The following is a 26,011-nucleotide window of genomic DNA, read 5'->3' as shown; positions in this document are numbered from 1 at the left end:
TCAATATGTACATTACATAATCATTTCATAATGAATTAATTATAGATGAGTTATTAAAGGAACAGATAAATTATTTCTAATTACTACCGAACATCACATAACCGAATGAAATCATACGTATACTTTTAATTGCTCCTTTCTTCTTATGAAGACAAGTTTCTTCTGATATCGGCTAATTTACGTTAGCAGCCTGAAGAGCGTGGGTAAATAGCACCTGCATCCTAGGACGTATTGTTACCACAATTACCTTAGATAATGTTGCCATTGCAACCATAACAACATCATGAAGTAGCTTCTGGAAATTATGAAGCAGCAAGGGTTCTATGGTACACACTTCTCCTCTGCTCCCAGAAAACAAGCATCGGGAATCACAGCCCCGTATTCCCATAATTCGTTTGAAATTTAATTCGAACACTGAGCCACCACTATCGCTGTACAACGCTAACGTTGGCAAATCTGTAAACTTAACATGAAGAACGGAAGTCCCAGGTGGATCGGCATCCGTCATAGTTCTTAGAAGTTTCCCATTGGTAAGATCATACATTAAAATATGCCCTTTCGCAAAGCCAACCAGAATTCTGCTACAATCATAGTTGAAGCAGAGACTTGACACAGATCCATATTTCTCTCCAAGCGCAGTTGTTCCTAAACACCATTTCAAGGTTTGGATAGCATCAAACACCAGCACCAAACCATGGGACGTGCCGACGACGATCATGGTTGTAACTACCATTGCTGATGGCTGGCCACCGTTGACTCGTTCGCTTTCGGACATTAATTGCGATGATATTCCTTTTAAAATTAAATGTCTCAAGATGGCGTCATATGAAGTGGCACCGATAAGGCTTCTTCTTCTTTTCTTCCTCTCGGAGGAACACCGACTTCTGGCATCAGAGCTTCCTCGGGAGGTAAGCGGTAAAGTTTCAAGCGAAAAAGTTTCACTACTTTCTTGAACGTAGCCAGTCTCTTCGACTTGTTGCAAAGGGGAAGAAACTTCATCATCACTGAGGGATCCTTGGTCGTCCAGTTCGTTCAAAATGCTTTCCAGTATTGGAGGTTTATCAACTGGTGGAATGTCATATTCTGCATCATCAAGCTCTTCTATGTCTATATCAAGTGTTTCTGGAAGTAAATTAGCAGACAGTTCTAAATCAACGCCCTCTTCGCTTTCCGCCATGTTTACGTTTCCTGGTATATTTGGAGACTGTTGTACACTATGTGATGAGGTCCGGCCTACATTTTGATCAATTATTAAGTCTAACTTAGAATCAATTCGCTGCGTCAGTTGTTGAGTGATTTCTTGAGACATCAGCTGTATTTGTTGACTTGTATTGAGTTTCATTTCTTCGACTTTCGTTGCAAGCTGTTGACTCGTATCGAGTTTCATTTCTTCGACTTTCGTTGTAATTTCACTGACTTTCGTTGTAAGCTCACTGGATATTTGCTGCTTTAATTGCATAAACATATCCAAGATTTGGTTAGTATTTACCAATTGCGATACGGTTTCTTCTGTATTATCCGTCATTGACCTACCATCATTATGCACATTGGCCATATTAGTCTTGCGCTCAATTTTTCTTCCACTACGAAAACAAGTATAATTTAAGTTCATAAGTCCCTTGATATTAGAACTGAACCCTGTCTTTACTATGCTTCAAGACTTTTACAGGGTTGGGGGCCGCGGTGGCTCAGTGGTAGAGCGTTCACCTCTGGTGCTTGGGGTCCCGGGTTCGATCCCAGCCCCCGCCAAGTGAACTTTGTGGTGGACAAACACCGTGTGCGTGGGTTTTCTCGGGGTTCTCCCGTTTCCTCCCATCTTCTTCATTCCACCATTTCATTCATTACTCATCATCACCGTCTCCTTTAGCCTAACCGGCATAACCGTGGGACGTAAAACTCAAAGATTTCATTTCATTTCACTTTTACAGGGTCCCGGATTTTGTCGCACCATTATATAACAAGATCTCTATTTACGTATCTATATTATTATTATTAAATATTATGAGCAACAGCAAGACTTTCATAAGATATTAACAGCTTACACTTCTTCTATTCTGTAAGATGATGACAGTCCTTCACTATATCACAAATACATTTCAAATATGCTTCTTAGTGAATTCAACTACATATTCATGATAATCCTATCAATAACTAATCAACAAACCTTTTTTTTCTTTTTCAATATACATTCCTGCTCACTTATTGCGCCTCTGATCATATTCATCATTATGGTCGTATCGTTATATTATTCCGTCAACTACTCTCTGTCCCAAATGACAGGTCAAAAGAGCAGTAGAAAATTGTTTTTGAAATAACATATGTGATACTGCAAGGATGCGATGAAAAATTATGATAAAAAAATGTTCACGCTGTTACACAACGGGACTATACTTTCGAAAGCTTAAAATCTCCCTGACTAGTAGCAGAAATTCTGACAATTCCGTAACTTTTCTAGAAATTGCAAATTCCGTGACTCTTCCAGGATATCTCGCTCACCTCGCCACCATGTATTGCAAGTAATACAAATTTCCTCATAAGAAAGAGTAACCAAAAGTTTATAATCCTGTAGTTTATTTTTAACGCTGATCCTTCTTTTTCTCATTTCATTTTGTTTCATCCTTCCTTAATTTTTTTCACTTCTCATCTCGAAGGGGGGGGGGTCCCCCTTGGCTACGTGCCTGACCGAGCATGCAAGGCCGTTTCTTGGAAAACAATTCTAAACTAGTCCTACTTTTCGTGTTTGCGTAAGAGTACCAACTGGACAGTATAATGTAACATTACTTCTCAGAAAATTTGTTAAATAATAATAATAGTAGTATTCTAATATGTTTTTATATAAATACTTTTGATGTCTTGTTGAAAACTTGGAAGATGACTTTGGCAAAATAGATAAATTATATCAATACGTTGAAGTTTCTGTATTGCTTATGCAAATTATGTATAATAAGAGAAAGAAATTTCATACATTGCGCATGTATATTTGCGTAAGGACGGTCTATCTATATATATATATATATATATATATATATATATATATATATATATATAGATAGATAGATAGATATAGATATACATGTATGCATATTTTGAAACTGTAGAATTGATCAGTTGTTTACAGAATGCGGTTTCACCAGTTCGATCCGAAGTTGAGCAGTCAAAGCAGCTTTGCCACTCGGAGTTTGTTTTAGTCCTTCCATTCCATTCTGTTCTACTAGTTATTTTGGGGATGCGGTGGTACTCTTAAACTACATGTAATCCTTAAGTTCTAAAATGCTGACGTCCGAAAGACCATTTACGTGCACAAGTCGTAAACACTCTTGTGGTGCTAACATTGCACCCATGCCATGAATACTGTAGAGTACAGAAGCTTCTAAACATTGAGAAAAATTACAGATTCATACGTAAATGAAATCCCCATCTAAAATGTATTTCAGTAATATTTATTGTTAATGTTTTCTGTGACAGGTTAGGTACAGGACGAAAATTTCCTTTTTCTGATATAGAGGTGCATACTTCTGATGGCACAGTCCATTGATAAATAAATTCGATTTATAAAAGATCTATCGCTTCTTGATAGAAGCTTTGACTTCTTTATAAAGCCAGTAAAGATACTATCGGAATTTACATTCTAAAATAACCTGCATGCAAAGAGAGCGAGAGAAAACTGGCTTAATTTATTCGTACCAAAGCAGGTTACTTTATTTAATTCATATTTAACAACAGATTAGTTAATAGTTTTAGTATTACAAATATAACTTTTACCATGGGAATTAACTGCGTTCGTAACGCCATTACTGAAATCACTACACAGTTGCATCGACGAATTTCAGAACTAAAGCAAGTGAATGGATCATGCGCAAGTCCTAAACTATAGAAGACCTAAAGTTTAGGATTTGTGCTCATATTTTCAGGACTTAAGAACGTTACCTGTTATTTCAATGAATTTCCTTGGCCATCCATCCAGTATTTGGCACGAAAAGTGTGAGACTTGCGAAATTCAAAAATTCATACTGAACCTTATCAGATGGAATACGGCACATCATCATCGTAGGTATTCTGCCATTATTGACAGGTTACTTGCCGCAACTGAGAAGCTTCCATGCTCCACGTTCTTCTGCTAACCTCTTTCTCTTCACGTAAGATTTTTCTGTTTTGATTTCGTCCATTTATTGTAGTCTCCTTCGCCCTTTCCCTTTCTTTCCTGCCACTATAACATGTAGCACGTCTCTCGTGATACTTTTTTTTTTAACCAATGTCCCAATAAGTTTCTCTTCCTTTTAATAATATCTAAACTTGTTCTTAACAATAATATTTCTCCCTACCATTTTTAACACCCTTTCATTTGTTTTCCGCTCGATCCTGCTAATTCTCACCATTCTTCTTCACACCCACATTTCGAAAACATCCACAGTTTCTTATAAATAAATAAATACTAAGTAAGGGCTATATAAAAATGTATGATTGTAAAGAACTTTCTGATCGAAACGTGAGAGAATAGCTTGAGAACTACAGCTTCTCCAACCACTACTTAAGTGTACCTACTCAGGGCACATATTGATCATAAGAAAACTGAATTACCTTGTGCGTACGTGTTTGTTACTTTAATTGAATATTTCTTTTCTCTCTGGGAATGTCATCAGCACCATTTACCCAGTCTTACTATAAATACTGTTCCAAAGTTTTAATTACCTTGATACAAAATGGTTAGAGATATTTCAATATTCTAATAACATGAGTGACATGGATGCATTATGAACTAAAATCACGTATAATTATTCAAAATGATCATCATTAGCACACACACAGTCCTTAAGTCTTTGTTGCCATTCATAAATTGCATTACGCAACACAGCAACTGGGAAATCTGCAGCTACCTCCCAAAGAGACCGTTTTAATCTTCCAACATTGGGATATCTCTTCTTGAAAGCCATCTCCTAAAGTTTGGACCACAATTTCTAGTTCAAACGGATTAGTTCCGAGCTTCCAGAAGACCAATCAGAAGTGGGAATGAAGTCAGGAACATTTGCCTCCAGCCACTGCTGGGCTGTCCGTGCCTTGTGTGCTGGGGCTGAGTCCTGCTGGAAGCTCCAGTTGTGTCCATGAAAAAAAGTATTGCCGAGATTCTTGACTAATCTCACAAACACTGGTACACTTTGGCTGACGTTTTGATACCCATTTCACAGGTGCCCTCGTAACTCACCCCACCACACCAGGACAGGCAGGATGGTGACCCTTCTGGATTCTTGGTGCATTTTTACTAGCTTCTTTAGTTAATGTGGCGTATATTCTGTCGTTTTGGTCATTGAAAGCCTTCTCAATAGTCAACACTGACAATCTTTTCATCAGTGAAAAGGATTCGACGGTGCCTATTTACTGCGTAACGATTAAGTAAGCACTTTCCCTTTAGGAGCCTCTAGCACTTCAGCTCACTTGTCAGATGATGTCCTTTGCGTTGTTTGTAAACATGGAGTCCCAGATCGTTGCTTAGCTGCGAGAAATAGACATTTTCGATATATTTAACTCACGGGCCACACTGGATTTCGTTGCACACGCGCCGCCACTGCTTTCACAAGTTCCAGTATTCGTACTGTGCATGGTCTTCCTTGCCGAGGGCGATGTTTCACAGTTCCAGTCTGAACAAAGCCCTGGATAGTGCGGTAAACGATTTTTTTTGTTACTAATTTGCAACATCTGGAGGGATTTGAAAATTTCCCCTGCTGATTTTGGTTGCCTTGCCTGTGCATCGCTATCATGGATACAGGCACTGACACCTTTACACTTCTTCAGCTCATTCATCAATGACTCATGCTTCACGATACCGCTCTTGACATCGCTCGCTTGTACGGGCGGGAGTACAACCACCCTCAAAAGTTGGGACAGTATTTATGATAATTCTAAGTATTATTACTGTGACACCGGATTCTTACTTTTATATCTCTTCTAAGTTTTGTTATCTTTCAATGAACAATGGGTAGCACGGTGGCTTAGTGGTAGAGTGCTTACCTCTGGTAGTGCGGTCTCTGGTTTGATTCCCGGCCAAGTAACTTTGTGGTAGACAACATAGTGTTCGTGGGTTTCCTTGAGGTACTCCCATTGCCTCCCACAATTTCATTATACCAATTTTTCCATCATCATTAATTTGCCTTAATCATCCGTTTCCCGTAGCATAAAGGACGTAATACAACTGAAATATTTCATTTTCACTTTTAAAGAACAACCATAAACGTCCCTGTATTTACAGTCAATTCACTGGTATTACAAAAAAAACAATAATTTATGCGGAATTCCACAATGTCTAAGTTATTGCTGTGGTTGCCCCTCAGTATATTTTGACTGTTGTAAACACTAATTTCACTAGTAGATTAGACTCTTCGCAGACCTCGTTAGTTTTAAGACCAAAGGTGGTTAAACACTTTGTTTTGCCGTATGTAGGTTGTCATTGAGATTTCTTCTGAAAGCTAGTTTTACACTTTTTGTTGGCATCAGGTATGAAGTTGCGGAACGATTTTGAATTCCAAGTGAAGATAACATATAATTTCATTCTAACTAGTAAACCTGCTATGTAACTAAAAGTAAATTGTTCAGGAGAAAGAAAGAAAATTGTTTAAAATATATAGTTTCTAGAATTACCTTAAACTTTTGTATCTTAAATTAGCTCTGTCTCATGTACTGTTAGTGGTAATAGCAATTTGGAAATCTATCCTTTACTTTTTACGGAACACCACATGAAGTTCATAACCAGGGTGTCTATCGGTCACGAAAGTCACAAAAGCCCCGGAAAAGTCACGAAATCAGAAAACGGTCACGAAAGTCCAGAAATTTACCTTTTGGGTAGCGATTTTTTTTTAAATCTGTACAAATGTAAGTACAGACTGGAAAATTTTGTTGTATAAAACGTCAAAATTCATTACCAAAAAAGTCTATGGTCGGCTTTAGACGCTACCAAATCACAAGCAAAGCACGCTTCTATCGCATTCATGAATATTCGGCGTATTCGCACCCAAATTCGCTCTTGAGAATGTTGCAAAATTATATGATTTGGTAAAGAAAAGGTCACGAAAAAGTCACAAAATTTCAATTTGGAATTTTAGTAGACACCCTGATAACCCATAAAGGGAAAAAAATGTGACAGCAGGTTTTCTGGTTGGAACGACAATATTCAGATCCAACTTTTGAGGTGAAGTGAGGACATGCTGGCTTAAGTTTTAGAGCACTCGCTTCTGATGAAAGGAATCTCTGGTTTAATGCTGACTACTGGACAGCATAGTGTGCAATTGGCCTTCTGGGCCTGTTCACTATAATTCTTTCATAAACATTCAGTGCCATGTATTTTACAGTTCATACCAGCGACTTACAATTAAAAGTTTCATTCAACTTTTTATATTCAGAGTCTAGAATATTCCATTCCTGCTTCACGTAACCTTTCCTGTTTCTTCGTATAAACTTAGTGTATTTTTAAGGTTGTGATCAGACCAACTTTATAAACATTTTAGACTTTTCAACTGTAATCCCTTCTTTGTAGCCTCTTTGCTTCAAGTTAAAAAGAAATGTATGTTCTCTTTACAAACTAAAAGTATGTAAAAGAAGTTTCATTACTCTTTCGTGTTTTATAGTTAGTAGTAAATTAATTTTTCAAAAATAAAAGTAATGATGTGAATGTGCACGCGCCATTGGCCATGCATGTTCGTGAATAGACTAGGACCCGATGTCACTTGCCTGGGTGTCTCCGAACAGAATTACATGTAAAATTTAATCGTAGTTCCCACCACAGCTCTTGACCCAAGGGTTCATAATGCAGCTAAGATGGCACGGAATAGACCACTTACTGTTGTCAGGTCATTGCAGCACCAAGGCTATATAAGACATGAAGATATAATTAACATGGGCTTCGAACAACATGTGCAGTTACTAGAAATCGAACTGGGGTCTCCCATGACAAAGCATGACGGCTAATGGTACAGACAAAACCAATATTTATTTTATTTTTGTACTAACGGCATGCTTAAAATCGCTTCATACTTTGCGCTGTAGTAATTTGTCAAGGTTAGAAATGTTTACAGTTCGGAAATAGTAGTAATTTCTGCATTGTACTCTTAACGAATCGTATAAATTTCGCACACCTCTGATGCGATGAGTTCTTATTTCGATTTTGAGCCACGGAAGTTTGTGATGAATTATCTCGTGTCCGTGGCTTTTATTTTCATTCATTTTCTTTAATCGTCTGAGTCCTTCAGCCTAAAAGACGTAAACGTAGGACGTACCGGTAAGACTTTATTTTTTATTTTTCATTATACTCACACGTGTCTTTCTTTGTGTTGCAGTATTCATCAAGAGCAACATACTTGAATGTTAAATGTGTTTTTCTTACTCTCGCTTGTCTGTGAAGAATCCATGGTCATTAGGTTCCTTTATGTAATCTGCCCTTATGTTGTCACATAGAACTGTAAACATTCCTGACACTTGCTTGTTTCACAACGGAAGTTCTTGCGATGAAACTCCCATTGGTATTAGTCCATGCTCATGTTCCAACAGATAGTTAGTAATATTGAAATTTATGTTGTGTTCTATGTTCAGTGTTTTTAACTTCTTTATTTACATTTATTTTCCACAGCATCCGTGAACGGGGAGTGGGTGGAAGTGGAGTAGAGTTGTCTTGATTTAAATGATACGAGACAGAGAAATTGCGAGTTGCAAATTGTGTTTCATTACCTCATCGTCTGTATACCATGCATCAATATTAGGTAAGATAGTATTATTATGTGCATTTATGTACGTTTATTTTTAATAGTTTGTTTGATAGATATCGGCCGTTTTTCATCTTTAATATTAGTCGTCTCAACCAGTTCTCATGACACTAATAACAGTTGCGTGAGATCTGGTTTTGCTGGAAGGATGGAGCAATTATGTATTATTGAACCTGTTTAAATCCTGAACGCTTTGGAAATCGCTAGATGGACGCTTTCATCCGCGCCAAATTATCCGCCGTTGTTACGGTCCGAGGTCGGCCAGGCGATGTTTTTCTCAGTGCAGATCCTGTTGCTGTAAAGTTTGGTATCTAACGTTAATAGTTTTTCTATCCGGAAAAGAATTTTGTCGTCCAAGTTCGAATGCGAAATACCCGGTGAGTAGAAATCACAGAACCACCATTACAAATATACTCCTCCATAACAGACGAACGATGCTCACCGCGCCACGCCACGTGATTGCGACTACTGAAAATGGCATGTATACCGCTTTCGACCGATACCCGCTCCTCCACCGTATCCTTTTCACAACTCACACAGCGTCCTCTTCAAATACGAGAGGTCTTTTGCCGGACCCTGTATTTCGTGAACATACCAAGCTATACGATATCTACTACCAAACAAAATTTAGTCAAGATCGGATTAATATTTTGGATAGCATTCCACATATAATGACGTTTCACTAAGTTGAATCTCAACTTTGGTGGTCAGGAACTCAGAAGCCAACGGCCTGCACACCATAATATTTAATCTGTGTACTAAGCTCGTGAAGTCCCATGATACCAAGTAGAGTCAGATCGATCGCATGCCATATATTCTGTTCTGACATTGACCAAATGAAGGACGACCAAAGGAAAAGCCATCAACATATACCTAAGTTGGTGGCATGAGGAGTTAGTGGTAAACCGCTCACCTCTGCTGCAAGGGAGCTCTAGCTCGATCCCAGGCCGCTTGAATTTGTGGTAGACAGTATCGTATCCGCGAGTTTTCTGGGAATTCTCACCTGTCTTCATACATTCGTATTCTACCCATTCTTTAATGATTATTCTCTTTCATTAGTCATCTGGCCCTTTTAGCTTAAAGGGTTTGGTCAAAAGTTCTTTCTCTAGGTTAGCAACATAAAAATGAAGTGTGGAGAGAAAGAAACGTGGTGAACAAGGGTAAGTGAGAAATCAGTAGGCACAGCAGTTATTCAAAATGTCCCTGTGCCTGAATACAAGCTTGTAAACGAAGCAGCTAATCATCAGTGGCTGCACGCACCACATTCATGTCCATGGCGGCCACTGCTTTCACTCTAGCAGACTTCAAGCGCGGTCCACAATCATGTGAGGTTGAGCACACACCTTCTCTTCCAAATAGGGTCAGATCTTGTAGTCAAGAAGATTTAAATCTGGAATAGATGAGAACCATTCTTCGGTGGTGGTGAATGCAATTTTGTTGCCACAAAACTAATCCTGCGTCGTCTTCACCTTATGAGCTGGTGCTGAGTCCTGTTGGAACACCCAAAACTTGTTTCTGAACATAATAATGCGAAGGGGTTTCACCATCTTACGGAGAATGTCCTCCTAGTACATTTTGATCCCTGTTTTCACACCTTTTTGTCAAAAATGGACGTCAGTGGGATCCAGGTACGACACACACAGTCAAACTATTACTGATGCAGAGTGATGACCTCGCTGGACCCGGGGAAGTTATTCACTTGTATTGCTGCAGCACTGGTCGTAGCAAACAGCTTTTCATTCTGCCTGTTGAGGTGTTCTTCAACTGTGAAAAATTTGCGCATCTATCAACAAAGTTTGTCGATGCTTGTTATCCGCGTACTGCTACAGGAGCTACTTTCACCTATCACGTGACATTTTCATCAAACGTTGATTTAATCGCTGGGTGTTCTTTTGAGATAGGTATGGAGTCTTAGGACTTCGTTGATCTCCGTTTTAATTCCAAGACCAATATCGAACTTCATATCTGACATTGTAATTAATCCAGTTTTCGGATGTTGCCTACTGATACTAGGTCATTAAATTCTATTGAAAGCGATCACTATTAGACTTCCAATTATGGAGTGAACTCAAGAATAAGACAGTTTTACAAATTCTTAAAAGAAAGTTGAAGTGAATACCAAATCGCGTCTGCATTATATGAACGATAATGATACCCGTAGGCTGTAAACCATTTCGACCTCCATTGTAACGTACACAGTGTGGCAAACAACACTTTTTTTTTTTTTTTTTTCTGCGAAGTTAGTTTTGACAAGGAGGTTTTCTATGATGGTAAATCTTGCGTTTGACATTGGGAACACATCTATAAATTTTCAGCTCAACTGATCGGCAGTGTGGAGCGTGACGTGAGTAAGTTAGACTGATATTGTGATTCCTCGTCACAATTTCAGCGTGGAATAAACAGTCAGTATTAAGTTCTGTGCGCTCTTAAAAAAGGTATATGGGGACAATATCGTTTATTCGTTGCCATGTTTTTGAATAGCAAAAGGTTTTCAGTACGGGCTAATTGTTTTTCAGATAATAGGCTCATTTTATTGGCTATAGTCATGAGCAATGTAATGGCCTCTTGTCAGTTTATACTTAGTGTTGATTGAATGTGTACCTAGGTAATGTTGATAAAGGTAGTTGGGTTAATGTATTGCTCTCTAAAGATGATGCAAAGTTTTATTAGAATAAAGCGAAGTTTATTTATTTATTTATTTATGTATTATTATTATTATTATTATTATTGTTATTATTATTATTATTATTATTATTATTGTTATTATTATTATTATTATTATTATTATTATTATTATTATTATTATTATTATTATTATTATTATTATTATTATTATTATTATTATTATTATTATTATTATTATTATTCAGCATTTGCATCTACATTGTTATCGCGTTTGGAAAGCACAGTTTTGAAGAAAGAATATTTGTGAACGTTAAGGTGTATGATAGATTATATAGAATGACTTTTCCTATCAAACAGCAATAAGAATGATAATTCTCTTCATTATTATAATGATATGTAGTGAGTGTGATAGCCGGAGTAGATTACATAGATACTGAAATCTTTGACGCAAAACTGCCTCGATGACTTTTTTTTAACGTTTAGTTTATGCTTCGAGATCGAGGGATACGGCTGATAATATTGATCGAATTGGTGGAATGAAGAAAGTAGGAGGAAGCGCAAGAACCCACGCACATGATGTTCGTCCATCACAAAGAACACTTGGCGTAAGCTGGGATCGAATCAGACTCCCTTACATCAGAAGTGAACTCTCTGCTTTCCAGAAGATTTAACTTGCGTAGTTAGGATTTCCTAAAATTGTATTCTGAGAACAATGCTGATGCCATAGACTAGAATACATACAGACGAGCAACTTCCTGTATGCGCTATTGAAATCAGTTTGGATCGTCTACACAGCGAAAGAACCAATCAACGCTCTCGGTGGGCGGGATCAGTGTCGTCGTGTGTGGATGGTGCTGCCATCTGTTGTGGAACGTGACATCATGCGTTGCCATAGTAACCGGCGGATTGTTTTCGTCTGCTTCACATCTCAGTGTTAGATGTAGTGCAGAAAGATTAGATAAGATAATGTTCACTTTTTCTTTTACTGTTTCTGGACTAGATGTTCCATTCCAGCTTTTTTTTATATTAATAGATTTTTCTTTCTTTTAAAGAATTCAGTTTGAAAATATCTAAGTGCCGCGAAGTGCGTCAACAGAAAAAGCTGTTCCCAAATGTATCTAAAGGAGCAAAAATCTAGTCTGTGGTTACTTTCGAAATTTCCACGTAGGTGACGTCAGATCGATTGGTTAGTTCCGTCGTCGCATGTTAGAGGCGCTACTGTTGCCAGTTTTTCTCTGAGTTTGCGGTCTGTATATTCTAGTCTGTGCCTGATACTCTCTCTGGTGTATAAATATCCTCCGTATATCGGATACACAACTGTTTTAAGTCTGATATACATAGTGCGGCAATTAAGGAACGAGACTTAATTTACTTCTACCTTAATACCAATGCATTTCTTATCTACATTAAGAGGCTTCATTACAGCGAAATTAAAGTATCGCTGATTTTACAGTAATTATTTGATATCTTCAAATAGATAAAAGATAATCGAAATGTGGAACAAGAGCGCCCTAGACAATATTATGTTACATGAGATACCGCTATCACGACTCACTTATCTGCTTTCGATTTCCAGCCAGTTTTGAAATTCGGCATTTGTTTTCGGTTTGAAATTCGGCATTTGTTTTCGCGTTACTAAATAGCTGCAAACGGAAGACTACTAGATGACTCATGATAACGGTACCTCATACAAAATAATATTGTCTAGGGTGCTCTTATTCCACTTTTCGATTATCTTTTATCTATTTGAAGATATCACATAACTACTGTAAAATTAGCGGTATTCTAATTTCACTGTGATGAGGCATCTTAAGGAAAATACGATCAAAAGACGCATGTCGATCTAACTATAATCTACTTCCAGTGTCGCTGTAGCTCAGTGGTAGAGAGCTCATCTCTGGTGCGTGGGGTCTGGTTCGAACCCCGCTTACACCAGGTGTTCTTTGTGGTGGACGAGCACCATGTGCGTGGATTCTGTTTCTTCCGCGATTCCACCAATTCAGGGAAGCACGGTGGCTTAGTGGTAGAGCGCTTGCCTCTAGTGTAGGGAGTCCCTGGTTCGATTCCCGGCCAAGTAAGTTTGTAATGGACAATATCGTGTCCGTGGGGTTTCTCGCACATTTTCATTCTACCAATTCTTCCATCATCATTCACTTACCTTAATCATCCGTCTTCCTTAGCCTAAAGTTCATAATCGCGGGACGTTAAAGTAAAGCTGTCATTCCACCAATTCGGTCAATATCACATCAGGCGTGTCCCTCAGTCTCAAAGTATAAACTAAACGTTAAAAAAAATCGAGGCGGTGTTCCATTAGATTTCAGTATCCATGTAATCTATTCTGGCTAGACACACTTACTATAGATCACTATAATAAAGAAGAGAACTATGTTTCTTGTTGCTATTTGACAAGAAAAGTCATTCTATAAAATTGATCTTGAGGGGTTAATAAACATACACCGTAACGTTCAGTTTTCTACTGCTTATCTTTAATAGTTCTATATATTTGTGAAAAACATAATTGCATATCTTCAGATAAGTGATGCTTCAAACTAATCCCTTTCTGAGAATAACACAGAACCGCCACTCTTCGTATCCTTCTGGATGCTTCTTTGTATACGAGAAAACAACTACTTTCACTTATGACTTCAGGTTACGCTTAACTGATTTTCAGTGTTAAGTGCAGCTTAATGTATTTATAATTGTACTCATAAGTCAAAGTTATTATTTTCTCCTATACCAAGTAGCATGCAGAAGGCTGTGAAGAGTAGAAAGAGTGCTATCTAAGAAAAACCTACCAGACAGTGCTGACAGGAAGGGGAGAAATCGAAATATTGTAGAGGATTATAAAGTACAAAAGTGCATCAAAGGATAAATATTTTATTATTTATACTTAAATTACGTTAATATGCACACTTTAAATTATCATATTATGTATAAATAATTTTTACTTAAACAGGGTGTCTACTGATACTGGAAATTACTGGAATTTTGATCCACATACTGGAAAAATCATGAAACTGGTAATTTCTTAATAACACTTTTTTGTAATTGTTCTAATAGTCTTAGAAACAATTTTGTATTCATTGAGATTGTAAATTTTTCCAAAGCAAGAGTTGTATACATTTTGTAATCAGAAATTTAAAACAATGGGTCGAGTGGAGGGCTGTGAGAGGAATTGGGAAGCCCTTTAAAAAATGTTAAAAAATCAAGGGTAACTTAATTTATTAAAAATAAAATATTCTTTTGATGCTGAAACAATTACAAACCTGAAATCATCAAGTGTGTTATTATTGTTAAAGAACTTTAAAAAAAAAGCATTGTAATAGATATTGGAATTGTGCTGATAGTTATACTGAATATACTGGAATTTTGAAAATGAAACTCAGTAGACACCGTGTTAAAGATTGTCTTTGCGAATAGTACAGCATGTTTATAAATGAATGTTCAGTTTTAAAAAGTAATAAAAAACCTATTTACTACCTTACATGAGTAAAACCTATACCGTAAGCAGTGGCAACTGTCCAAGTTTTTCATGCGCTATCAGATGTTTGCTTATCATGCTTACTACGGAGGCGCAGCGTCGATTTCCGAAATAGCGTTGCAACAGGAAAAGACTCTGCGTGCTCCGTTTTGAGGTGTCCAGATCTTGGATACGAGTTTCGTGCAGGTAATATAAATAGGTGGTACCAACAGTTCGTGGAAACTGGATGCTTGTGTAAAGCCAAGAGTTCTGGTTGGCCTTGTGTGTCTGATGTAAATGTTGAAAGAGTGCGCGAGATGTTTCAGCTGTCTTCACAAGTCACTTAGTAACACAAGTAGGGAATTGGGCATGCCAAAGAATACGATGTGTTGCGTAAGCGGCTATGCTTTAAACCGTACAAAGTGCAATTAGTGCAGGCCTTTACACCAGCAGACAAAGTGAAAAGGGGTGACTTTTGTGAAGAGATGCAGTTGAAAATGGGGGAAGATGGTTTTGTAGAAAGACTCACCTTCTGCGCTGAAGCCACTTTCCATGTAAGTGGCAAGGTGAACAAACAGAATGTCCGTATCTGCGGAAGCGAGCAACCAACATACACAGATAGAGTATCAGCATTACTTTCCAAAAGTGAACATTTTCTGTGCGGTGTCCCGCGAGAAAGTGCACGACCTATTTTTCTCCGAACAAGAAACTGTGACCGGAGACTTACTTTTATTCATGCTGGAAATTGGTTGATACCCCAGTTGAAGAGCAGTTGTGATTACATTTTGCAACTAGTAGAGCTTCTTAATCGTGTTCCTCTGGATTGGACGTGTTGAAACAGAAGACAACCACCTTCTCTCATGGCCACCCCGTTCGCCGGGTTTATCACCATGCGATTTCTTTCTGTTAGGGTTTGTTGAAGAGAGTTTATGTACAGCCAATGCCCGTGTCCCTTGAGGAAGTGTGTGATCGGATAATGCATACACTGTAAACCGTCACGGCGGACGATGAGAGTATGGGAAGAATCTGATTGCCATGTAGATGTGTGAACAAGGTTGCACATGTTCAAAGGTTGTGATTAATGCATCAGAAACTTGGATAGTTGTCGCCGCTTATGCTGTAAGTTTTGCCCATATAAGGTAATAAATAGATTTATTATTAATTTTTAAAACCGCACCATTCATTTAGAAACACGCTGTGTATTGCATTCCACTACCAATCCGACACTATATAATTGAATGCATTTCCCCTGCTTACTATATCTGGAACAGGTTTGGAAGGGTACATAAATCCACGTCTTCCGGCTTAGCATTCCGTTTTTCTTTACATCATACCAATCTATTAGTATCTTAACATTTACTAAGAGTTCTTGATTATCCATAATATATTCACTTCCATTCATTACCTTGAACAAGCCTAACCTTAAACTTGTGTATATACATCGTTATATATTTACCTAACAAATTAGCAAAACATATCCATTAAGTAAGAATCTGTCCTAGAGCAAGGATGATACTGTATTCGCTCTACTGAGGTTTCTCATTGCTGCAGTTCACTACCAGATATGAGGGAACTTACTAGCACATTTTTGTTTTGGTAGAAGTGACTAACGGTTCCAGAGAAACGTGTAATAGAAAAGAAAAAATAAACTTTCCCATTTTAAATGAGTGTTCACAAATTGTACTTTTAAAATATTTCTTGTTTTCTTATTCGTCAACGCGAATATCCAGAAGCCAGCTTGGTATTTGTAGAAAAGTAAATAAGTGATTCATCCATATGCCTTTCATGTCGTAATGTCTTAAATATTTAATATAAAATCTTACATTTTACATTTTGAAATTACCTCCTGTTAACTCCTCAGTCCACAATTAAAAGAAGGAGCGAAAACATGAATTCAAACGAAATGAACAGGTCGATATAGACAATCTATTCCAATTCTATTATCGTTTTTGTTTTGTAATCACGTGATTTTGTAAAAATATGTTTGTTAAGTGTTGTTACATAAAACATAAAATTTAACATTGGCTTCAATACGAAGTTCACGAAAACTGAGAGTTGTAACATTATTTGATTGTTTCATATTAAAATATAAAATTATAATTACATAATTATAATGGAAAACACTGTGCATTCTGTTACCACAAGCTTTTAAAAGGCATGGGATTAAATTAAATTTATATTCTTATTAGAAAAGAAACACCTTACCAAGTTCCTTTGCAGGTGGTAAAGTGCGAGGAACCGACGACACGATCACGTTATATAAACTATTCTCATTGTTCAGTTGTTAACGTTTATTCACCATTGTTTTGTATTTTTTAAAAATGAAATAGATTGTATATTGATCCTTGCACTTACCATTCATTGATTTGTATAATCAAAGCAACGTTTCAAACCAACACGAGGCTCTTGAGGATTTTGAAGAAATAAAGGGGAAATGGAAGGGCAGTTAAAATTAAAAGGAAAATTTAAATTGATATTTTATCTCCATGTCAGCTTAGCAGTATCCTTCATCAGTTGGAATCGCAATTCTTGAAGAATCCTATTTTGAGATCTACTAGGTATTATGAGTTCCACAGTGTTCATCCACCTTAGTCCTCCACAAAATTTGCAGTGTTAAATCTGCCATTGAAATTAATGTTTAGAACAGCCAAAAATAAATTGAGAGAAAACCATGTAGAGCATGAATTAAAATCATAATGTGGAATTCTGCATAAATTATTAATGTGAATCGTCTTTTTGTAATAACAGTGAATTGACAGGAAATACAGAGACAGTTACTAAGGACAGTCAAAATGGATATTAAGTCATTGAATACTTTGACTAATTATTCTTTAAAGAAAACAAAACTTACAGTAGATGTTATAGGTAAGAATCAGGTGATACAGTGATAGAAGTGGAGCTGATGATGATCGCAGAGAGGAAGGAAATATTCAAATAAAGTAATAAACATAGAAGCATAAAGTAGACCATTTTTCTTAAGAAAAAATAGGTTTAGTTCTCTTTTATATTTATTAATGCACAGAAAGGATACAAATTTCACACCAAAATTCATAGGAAACCATAGGGTTGTCACATCTCCGCAGCAAAATGTAGGGACGCTATATGCGTTTTCATTGATACATTCCTTAAGTATGAAAACAAACGTCTAGGAAACATTCTTCTCAAGGGCTTGTGCTCTGGAAGATAAATTCATAACGAAGAAATAAAATATCTTTCTGAAACTAAGAATCAGCCTTGTGAAGTTACTTAAGAAATGGTTAGGGAAGGCTAGAGCCGTGTAAAAAGAACACAAAAATAAAGTATCGATTAATTTAATAAACTTCCAATTCGTAAACAATAAACTTAGGAACTAAAAAAGTAAAAATAAATAAAAGGGACGTTCCAAAGACTCCGTTTAAATATAGTCGTACGGACTCTTTAAATACCCGTGGAGTTTATAAACTTCATGTTTTTTGTGAGAAAAACGTTCAAAGCCCACAAACAGAATCAATCAGAATTAAGAATTATAAAAGAACATCCAAGTTCTGTACAGTTGCAGCACTTAAAAATATGCTAATTAACGTGATTAACGGGACAAAATTTTATTTAAATCCTGTGACAGTACAGAACTATGGAGACACATTTTTATTTAAATTTTTTTTTAAAAAAAAGAAGAAGAAAAAACTGGGATTAAATATAGGCAGGCTTGGACCAAAATTCTGGTTATGTTATGTTTTCTCTGTGCTACCAACTCTATAATCAGATAACATCACCAGTATCTTGGAGAAATTTGAAGACGATGTTTACGAGGCGTGAAATTACCTACAAATGTGACGGATATATACAGTATTTCATCTTTTTTTTTTTTTGGGGGGGGGGTTGTTTTTTGTTTGTTGGAGCTCCTGTGGTTTGGATCCCACATTAAGCTGTAGGCCTACATCTCATATAGCCTCGGTGTCAAACAAGGCGCTAAACTCCAACCAATCCAATTACTTTTTCTCCTTTTTATTTCTTCAAAATCCTGAAGAAGAACTTGTAGGTTCGAAACGTTGTTGGTTTAAGAATACACAAGTGATAAGTGCACCGAGAATTATTACATTTGATTACAAAACATACCTAATTCAAAAATTGTTAGGCAGGAAATAGGCTGCTTCCGGACCTTGCCAGATCTTCTGTTGTCTCCTCCTGTAAATTCCCACTTCCACTTCTGCACACTACAGTTAATGCAGTGTCTCCACAACATCTTTCAGTTGACTATTAATATCTAATTCACAACAAAATCAATATTGGGCACCTCTGTGGTGAAATTCGTCATTTCAGGTCAGTATCAAAAGAGATTTTCTTTCACAGGTAAGTATGTTAAAAACTAAGATACAAGATTGAGATCTTGCACAGTTAAACTTTGAAGTTTAAAGTTAATTCACAAGTAATTATATCAGTATACCAGTAGTAGTTTTAGAACTATGGCAATACGGCATGTACTTTTGATACGCACCTTGTACACATTTCATTTCTTATACAGTGGATGGACTCCTGTTGAAGTTCTGTTGCAATATCTTCATGAGAGTTAAAATTATTAACAAAATGCTTGGTTCGGTAGTCCGTAATTATTCATAGCTAATTTCAAAAACAAAACCAATAAGCATACACTGTGAGAGTGGCTTCGTGCTGTATCAATTTTTATAAATGTGAACGTGACGCTCCTGTCAACATTTTCTAAATAAAATATTCATATTAAGTTTTAATAATTAAAGAGGTATAAAAATTATTAGACTAAAATAAGTTTTCTTGAAAAAAAAACCTTTATTGTGAGCTGTACCAGAGTTGGCAAAAACCATGGTTTTTATAGAAAAAAAAAAAGTTTTTTTTTTTTTTGTTTAAAGCAGGTTTTTATGGTTTAAATAATTTGTTCTATGTATTTATATCACATATGGACAGAAACAAGTTTATTTTGCCTTGATGTTATTTTGCAACAACCGGGTTATGCTGGAATGGGTCACATAAGCTTAAAGCGGAATCCAAACCGCTTCTCGGCTTACATCCGAGAGAGATTGTTCTCCATTTGAACTCGAAACCAGGACTAATTGGCCACAAATGCGATATGTCTGCCGACTCACTCATAAAGGGCTCCTGATATGAATACGTTGTACTAATCTTTGCACACTTGTTAATATAATTGTCAAGAGTCATTTCAGAAGGATAAAAAGGTAAACAGTTGCACAAGTGAAACCATTACACATAATTACATATGGACAATTCCAAAATATTGCAGCGTACAGAAGAACTAATTTATTCCAAATTAGTTCACTACGACTTTTATTAGTCGAACGACTTAATTTGCATATTTATAAGAAAAGTGAATAAGATACGAATTATTTGAGTTCACTTTGTCACCCATTTATACTGAAATGTTTTAATGAGTCAATGATGGACCGAGATTTATCCCTTCACCAGTTTTATTATAAAATTAATTCTTTTGTGTCTACAAAAGTTCTCATAACAAAGTCTCTATAATGACCAACGTTTGTAGGTTATAATGTTCTGTACGGGTAAGCCCTTAACTTCATTGCAGCCTCCAGGGTTATTTAAGAATGCAGTTCTAGCAGACCTCTGCTCATGGTAGCCTTCACGAGGTACGATTAAGTTTGAAGGGTAACCCTTCGCTTCATAGCAGCCTCCAGGGTTATTTGGATAGGTTGCGATCAATGGTCGACTGATGCTCGTTGCCTCCGTGGTCCCTCTTTTATGTCTCCTTCTCAGGTGGCTCGTCCTCCTTCGGATCCTTTCGTGTGGTCCGTCTCCTTTTGGTTTCCTTCGTGTCTTCCTCCTTAGTGTATCGTCTGCTTTTTTGTTATACATGTGCTTTTGTTGTGGGGATCCTTACAATACATAAATAAATATCAAAGATACTTCTGATTTCAATAAATGCCTCTCGTGGGGTTTGTATGACCCCCGCCAAAAAAAAAAGTACGGCATGTCGATGTATTTTATCAATAGTAAACGTTATTAAAACGAAACAATATTTAGAATTTCTTTGATTGCAGTTGCATAACAATAATAACGAACTATAAAAAAGTCACAAAAGAAACATTCATCAAAAAAAAGAAAACGAAACTTGCTTTTGTAGTTTAATCTCTTTGAGTACTGAATGGGGAATTTAGGTCTGAATATAATACGAATAATATACGGGAGTGAAACATGATAACCCACGAACACTTACACTTTTACGAACATTTTTCCTTTTTTGATTTAAACCATTAAAAAAAAAAAAAAAAAAAAAAAAAGCTGGTTTAAGCCATGGTTTAAAATATCTTGGTTTAAACCAGCCAACCCTGAGCTCTACTATAAGTTAATACTTCGTATGCATGTATTTCTTACGTATTAACATTCCATTATGCCTTGGCGTGCTTTGCAGAAGCTTTTAACACGAACGATAGTGCTCAGGTTTGGAGTTCTAGTTCTATTTATTGCACCTTTCTAGTAACGTTGATTCTCCTTAGACGTTCATTTGGAATTACCAGTCAATTTTCTACGAAATTCATGTCTGAGATGTGCCCACGCCATGGCGGAGTATTTATTTAATCAAGAATTTTATTACATACTATAGCTGAAATGCCCGTTCTTCGTACGGGGATAATAGGCTCATCGGAAACATTTGTATCACCACTTTAAAATATTTATTTCAATAAAAGTGTAATGATAAAAATACAGAAGATGCTCTATTTTTGGAATAAATATTGAAACACTCTACCTCCACAGAATACACCTTAAATTAAATTGATATGAATAAAAGAAAGCTTGAAATGGGTACTATCTATCTTCTAACAGTCATTTTAAACGGAACAATCGCTTTCCCGCCCCGATAACTATGAATTCGACACAAATCTCATTTTTGGCATTTTATTTTTCACCTACTCCCCCTCCTTTCTGCCGACGGGGATGAACTTGGACTTAAACGACATTGAGAGTGTCATTGTTTATTTCAGAAAACCCTGAAAACTATGGATTCCACACTAATATATGAATTGTTTTGCATTATTTTTACATGTCACTCCTTCGAATTTCCTCATTCCCACAATATTTTTTCGAGATCATTGTCTATCATGTTTGGTTAAAATTGCTCTAGCATTTCAAAATAACTTTACTTCGGATATTCATTCTTCCTTACTATTAAGTTAATTTACCTTACTACGATCATTTCCAAATCTACTTCTGACATTTGAGTTAATCCATTGCTGCAGTGACTTTCGCCTTCTTGGTAGGACTCCTACATGAATAAGCTTTCTAGGAAAGCTGATGAACAGATATCAATCCCGTGTCTTTCAAGGTACTATTTTAAGTCCTCATTAGTAGGTTTCTGTTTCTTCCAGGAAATTGGACTAATTAACAATTAGTTCTTAGGCTCGGTTGCTTCTTGAGCCCACAGTTTTCTGTACTAGGGCTGTAATCGTGTTCATTCTTCAAAATTACTCTGATACGACACTGATTCTTGAAATATGGGTAGCTTTTTAAAATTTCCTTGCTGTCTGTACAGCTTTCCTGGGTAATAATGCCTTTTAACAGCAACACTCGTAGGTAAAAGATAATTTGTTTTATCTAAAACCCCAAAAATATACAAAATAAAATTTATCTGTTATAGCTCTGTTGTTGATCATGCAAACTAAATATAAGTAAACCGATTTGTTAACAGCACCAGATAGAACAACTAATTAGTGTATGCTGTGTGACCAATCCTGTCCAACATACTAGGTGAGGAATTCTGTAGGACAGGAAACTTACGAGATGTAATAATCTGTTTACAAAGTAAAGGATTCAAAATTTTGAAGATATAAGTTTCTATAGCGAAGAAAAATGACAAAATATTTTTAAAATGATGGTACTGTAGTAATTTTTACACTGTATTTGATTGCGATGTGATTAATTCGTGTATTCGTTTGTTGCAGGTGGGAATGGTGCCCACTTGACTGGTGAATTCAAAATGGCTATTGTGGGTGTTTCCATGGCCGAAGCTGTGGAGCTCTCTTCGTCTGGAAGTGTCCTGTGTAAGCTAGTTGTGTACTTGTGGCGCACCAAGAAGCTGCTAACTTTGTGAACTATGCATTCCCGTGCGGAGTGACCTTCGGCCTCGCGTAGGCCAATTGGGCTCCAGATATTGGGGGAAAGTGACTATTTGACATAGCTATGCCCAAGTCGCTGGACCAAGAGGGCCACAACCGGGATTGTGGGAGTAGCAGCGACAAAGTACCCGGGCGGTATATCAATTCTGTGTCGGATCTCTACGGCACAGACGAAATTGAAGTTTTGTTAGAAGAAATCAAAGACCTGGAGCCTGCGAGTTTTCACACGGAAGACTTCCAGGACTTCGAAATAGCTGGAAGTCAAACTGGGGTGAACGCTGTCGAGGAAAGCTGTGAGTCCCTGGCTACTATGCATTCGTGGGACTCACATGCTAACTATCGTCATCACTACGAAGAGGCAACGGGCAACAACTCGGTGTTCTCGGGTGTGATTATGTATTGTGATGACACGCACCTGAAATCATCCACAGGAATAGTACGGGTTTTATTAGTGGTATGTAGTGAGTTTCTTGCAAGTTAAAAAAAAGTGCTTGTTCTCGCATATTGCATGATAGCTAAGTGGTGCAATGGTAAGTAACCTCTTATGATGTGTATGTGTGGATATGGATGTCGATAAGCCAACGAAGAGAAATCACTGAAAACAGCATTCGAAATAAGATAAGTATAAATAAAACTTTATGAAAATAATTATTTGAAAACTTACTCTGTTATATATATATTTTTATGTTTTGGAAATATAGCACGTACAGTTTACATTATTGCATTGGATTACATTGCAAAATTCATTTCTTCCGTTTGTGTTTTTTAATTAATAACATGCCTTTGGGATTAACTAGAATCATATAAAAACATGCTATTCAAATATCCCGGTTAATGTTTGAGGATATGGCTTTCCCGTTTTATTGTCCGTGTTTATTCTCCAACATATATTTTGTTTTTGCTTGTGCTTTGCCATTATTTGTTTTTTTAATTGGATAAGTGATAACTTTCTATTTTCAATAGCTGGGCATGATTTAAAATGATAAAATTAACGAAAAATAAGCTACACAAACATAGAAAATAAGTTTAAATTTTGCCGCTCGTAACTGCTAGCCGACTCTTTCTCAGTCATCTGTTAATATAGCCATCTTCAACTGTGCTGGCACTGTGTTTGGTTGTTGTAAATTTTGTAAAAATTGACAAAAATCCTATTCAATAATCCTGTCTGTAATTTCTTTTGCTCTGTAAAACAGGGAAGATCATTGTATCGGAGTTCTAGTCCAATCTAAGGTTTTTAAGATTCTTTTCGCGTTAGTATGGAGTAATCAGATTTTGTTCCATAGCTTCCCTGTTATGATTCGTCTGTGTGCAGTCTTCCTATTCGATTGTCGGTGGTTTACAGGACTAATGTTAAAAACAGCTCGAACAGCTGTGGACTTAAATCTTGCATTCTTCGGGGTGTAATCATGTAAGTGTTTCGGCATTTATGGCTTGTAAATTTTTCTGTCTTAATTATAGAGCTGCTGCTGTTCCGTGTTTCTAATTGTCACGTTGCCACGGGGAACAAAAATTTTTCTTACGTTTCTTTTGGATGATAATGTTTCTACTACAAGTCTGTCGTGATGGATGTCTCTGTTTGAACTCCCTTGTAGTTAATTGGTTAATTCTGATCTTTCGTGCAAGAGGCTGATTTGATTTCTAATAGAAGTTGTGGTTTGGATCCTACGTTAAACTTGTCTAATATAATTTCACTGTTGAAGACGTCTAGAAGACGGAGCAGTATTTCTCTCTTCAGCTTTACAGATAGGTATGATATTTATTGTTTTCAGAAGTAGGGGTGAATCTATTTGTGATGTCCATGACGGCAATTGAGAAATTCGAAATACAGTCTTGCGAAACTTTACGTTCCGGTACATAACCCTTTTCTCATTGTCTCTGACAAGAACTGACTATTTTTGTTACCGGGAAGGCAATGAAACACGGGTCGCGACTAGCCTTTCTTGTTGATTTGCAGTCAGCCGGAGTTGAACCCAATGGTGGAACTTCGTGGTAAAACCAAATTCCATTGTTGTGTGTCTGAAAGGTGTCTGCTAATTCCGCTGTGGTTGAATTTGGACTGTTTTTATTGTGACTTGGTCAAGAACCTCTTCTGAAAACACTGCTGGATGTCTCGACAGTGGTTGATGTAGACAGCTTCTGTCTCCATCCCAGAATTTGTAAAACTAGACGACATATTCTGTCAACTCCATCTGCACCATATAGCCCTCCCCACTGGCGCCGTTGGGGCATGCGGTACTGGATTGAATTTCAGGTGGGATAATGGTGAACGCGTTGAAGTCGTTCGGATTCTATAAACTGAAGGTCTACGTTTCATGTAGCCTTGGTGCTGGAGAGCCTAAACTCCAACCAATCAGCTGTTCAAACAAGCGAATGGTACGGCATGTCACTTGCTAAATGTTAACGGCAGGCTGCAGCCGCAGTATTACCTTATCGAACTCGAAAAGTAAATCTCCCTTAGCCTAACAGGCATAACCATGGGACGTTAAACTCGAACTCAAACTCAGAAAGTAAACTGTGTCTGTGAAAAGTTCTTTATTGGTCTTTGTTTCACCCACACGATACTCTGTCCCCTAAGATTCCTCGTTCACATTCACTGTCTGTTGCTTCTCTAAGGTATCCCCGATTATGGGACCACCGATTCATGCTCTGGCAGCGTCTTCTGAGCGGTCGGTACTTCGCTAAACGGTGAACTGTTAAAAAGGTAGAACTTTTGCAGGTACAAATACTAGGTATAGAATAATAGTAACAATCATGGTTACATGACGTACTGCACTTACATCTTTTAATGGTGGCTACGACTAAGAATAGGATTTGTTAGAACAGTAGATTTTTTTTTTTTTTTTTTTTTTTAACTATTAAGAGTAGATTTAAGTTCAGAATTGTGGGAACGAACCATTCCATCTTTAGAACGTTTTGTGAAAAGTGTTAAAATGAGTATTAGTAGTGATTATATAGTAAAGCACAGTACACAATATGTCAATTCTCTTCTTTGTTTAAAAGAAACTCAACACATACTGCATGTTTTTAAGTTAGCTTGAAATGGAATTTATATGTTTGTTTTTCTTTTTAAAAGGCTACTTCTGTTA

At 36.9% G+C, this 26,011-nt stretch overlaps 1 protein-coding gene across 1 annotated transcript in view; it reads left to right on the top strand.

Annotated features, from left to right (window-relative positions):
* Positions 1-26,011, top strand: part of LOC145682987 (uncharacterized) — a 101,886-nt gene that overhangs the window by 4,405 nt on the left and 71,470 nt on the right. The window contains exons 2-3 of the mRNA XM_081754344.1: positions 8,612-8,741; positions 22,752-23,379. Of these exons, the coding sequence (XP_081610470.1) occupies positions 22,990-23,379 (390 nt within the window). The 5' untranslated portion in view covers positions 8,612-8,741; positions 22,752-22,989. The remainder of the gene's footprint in view (positions 1-8,611; positions 8,742-22,751; positions 23,380-26,011) is intronic.

This window comes from Thermobia domestica, chromosome 1, assembly GCF_964235325.1.
Source record: "Thermobia domestica chromosome 1, izTheDome1.hap1.1, whole genome shotgun sequence".
NCBI classification, from domain to species: Eukaryota; Metazoa; Arthropoda; class Insecta; order Zygentoma; family Lepismatidae; genus Thermobia; species Thermobia domestica.
The sequence above is the reverse complement of the archived record's forward strand: the minus strand, read 5'-3'. Positions and strand labels throughout refer to the sequence as shown.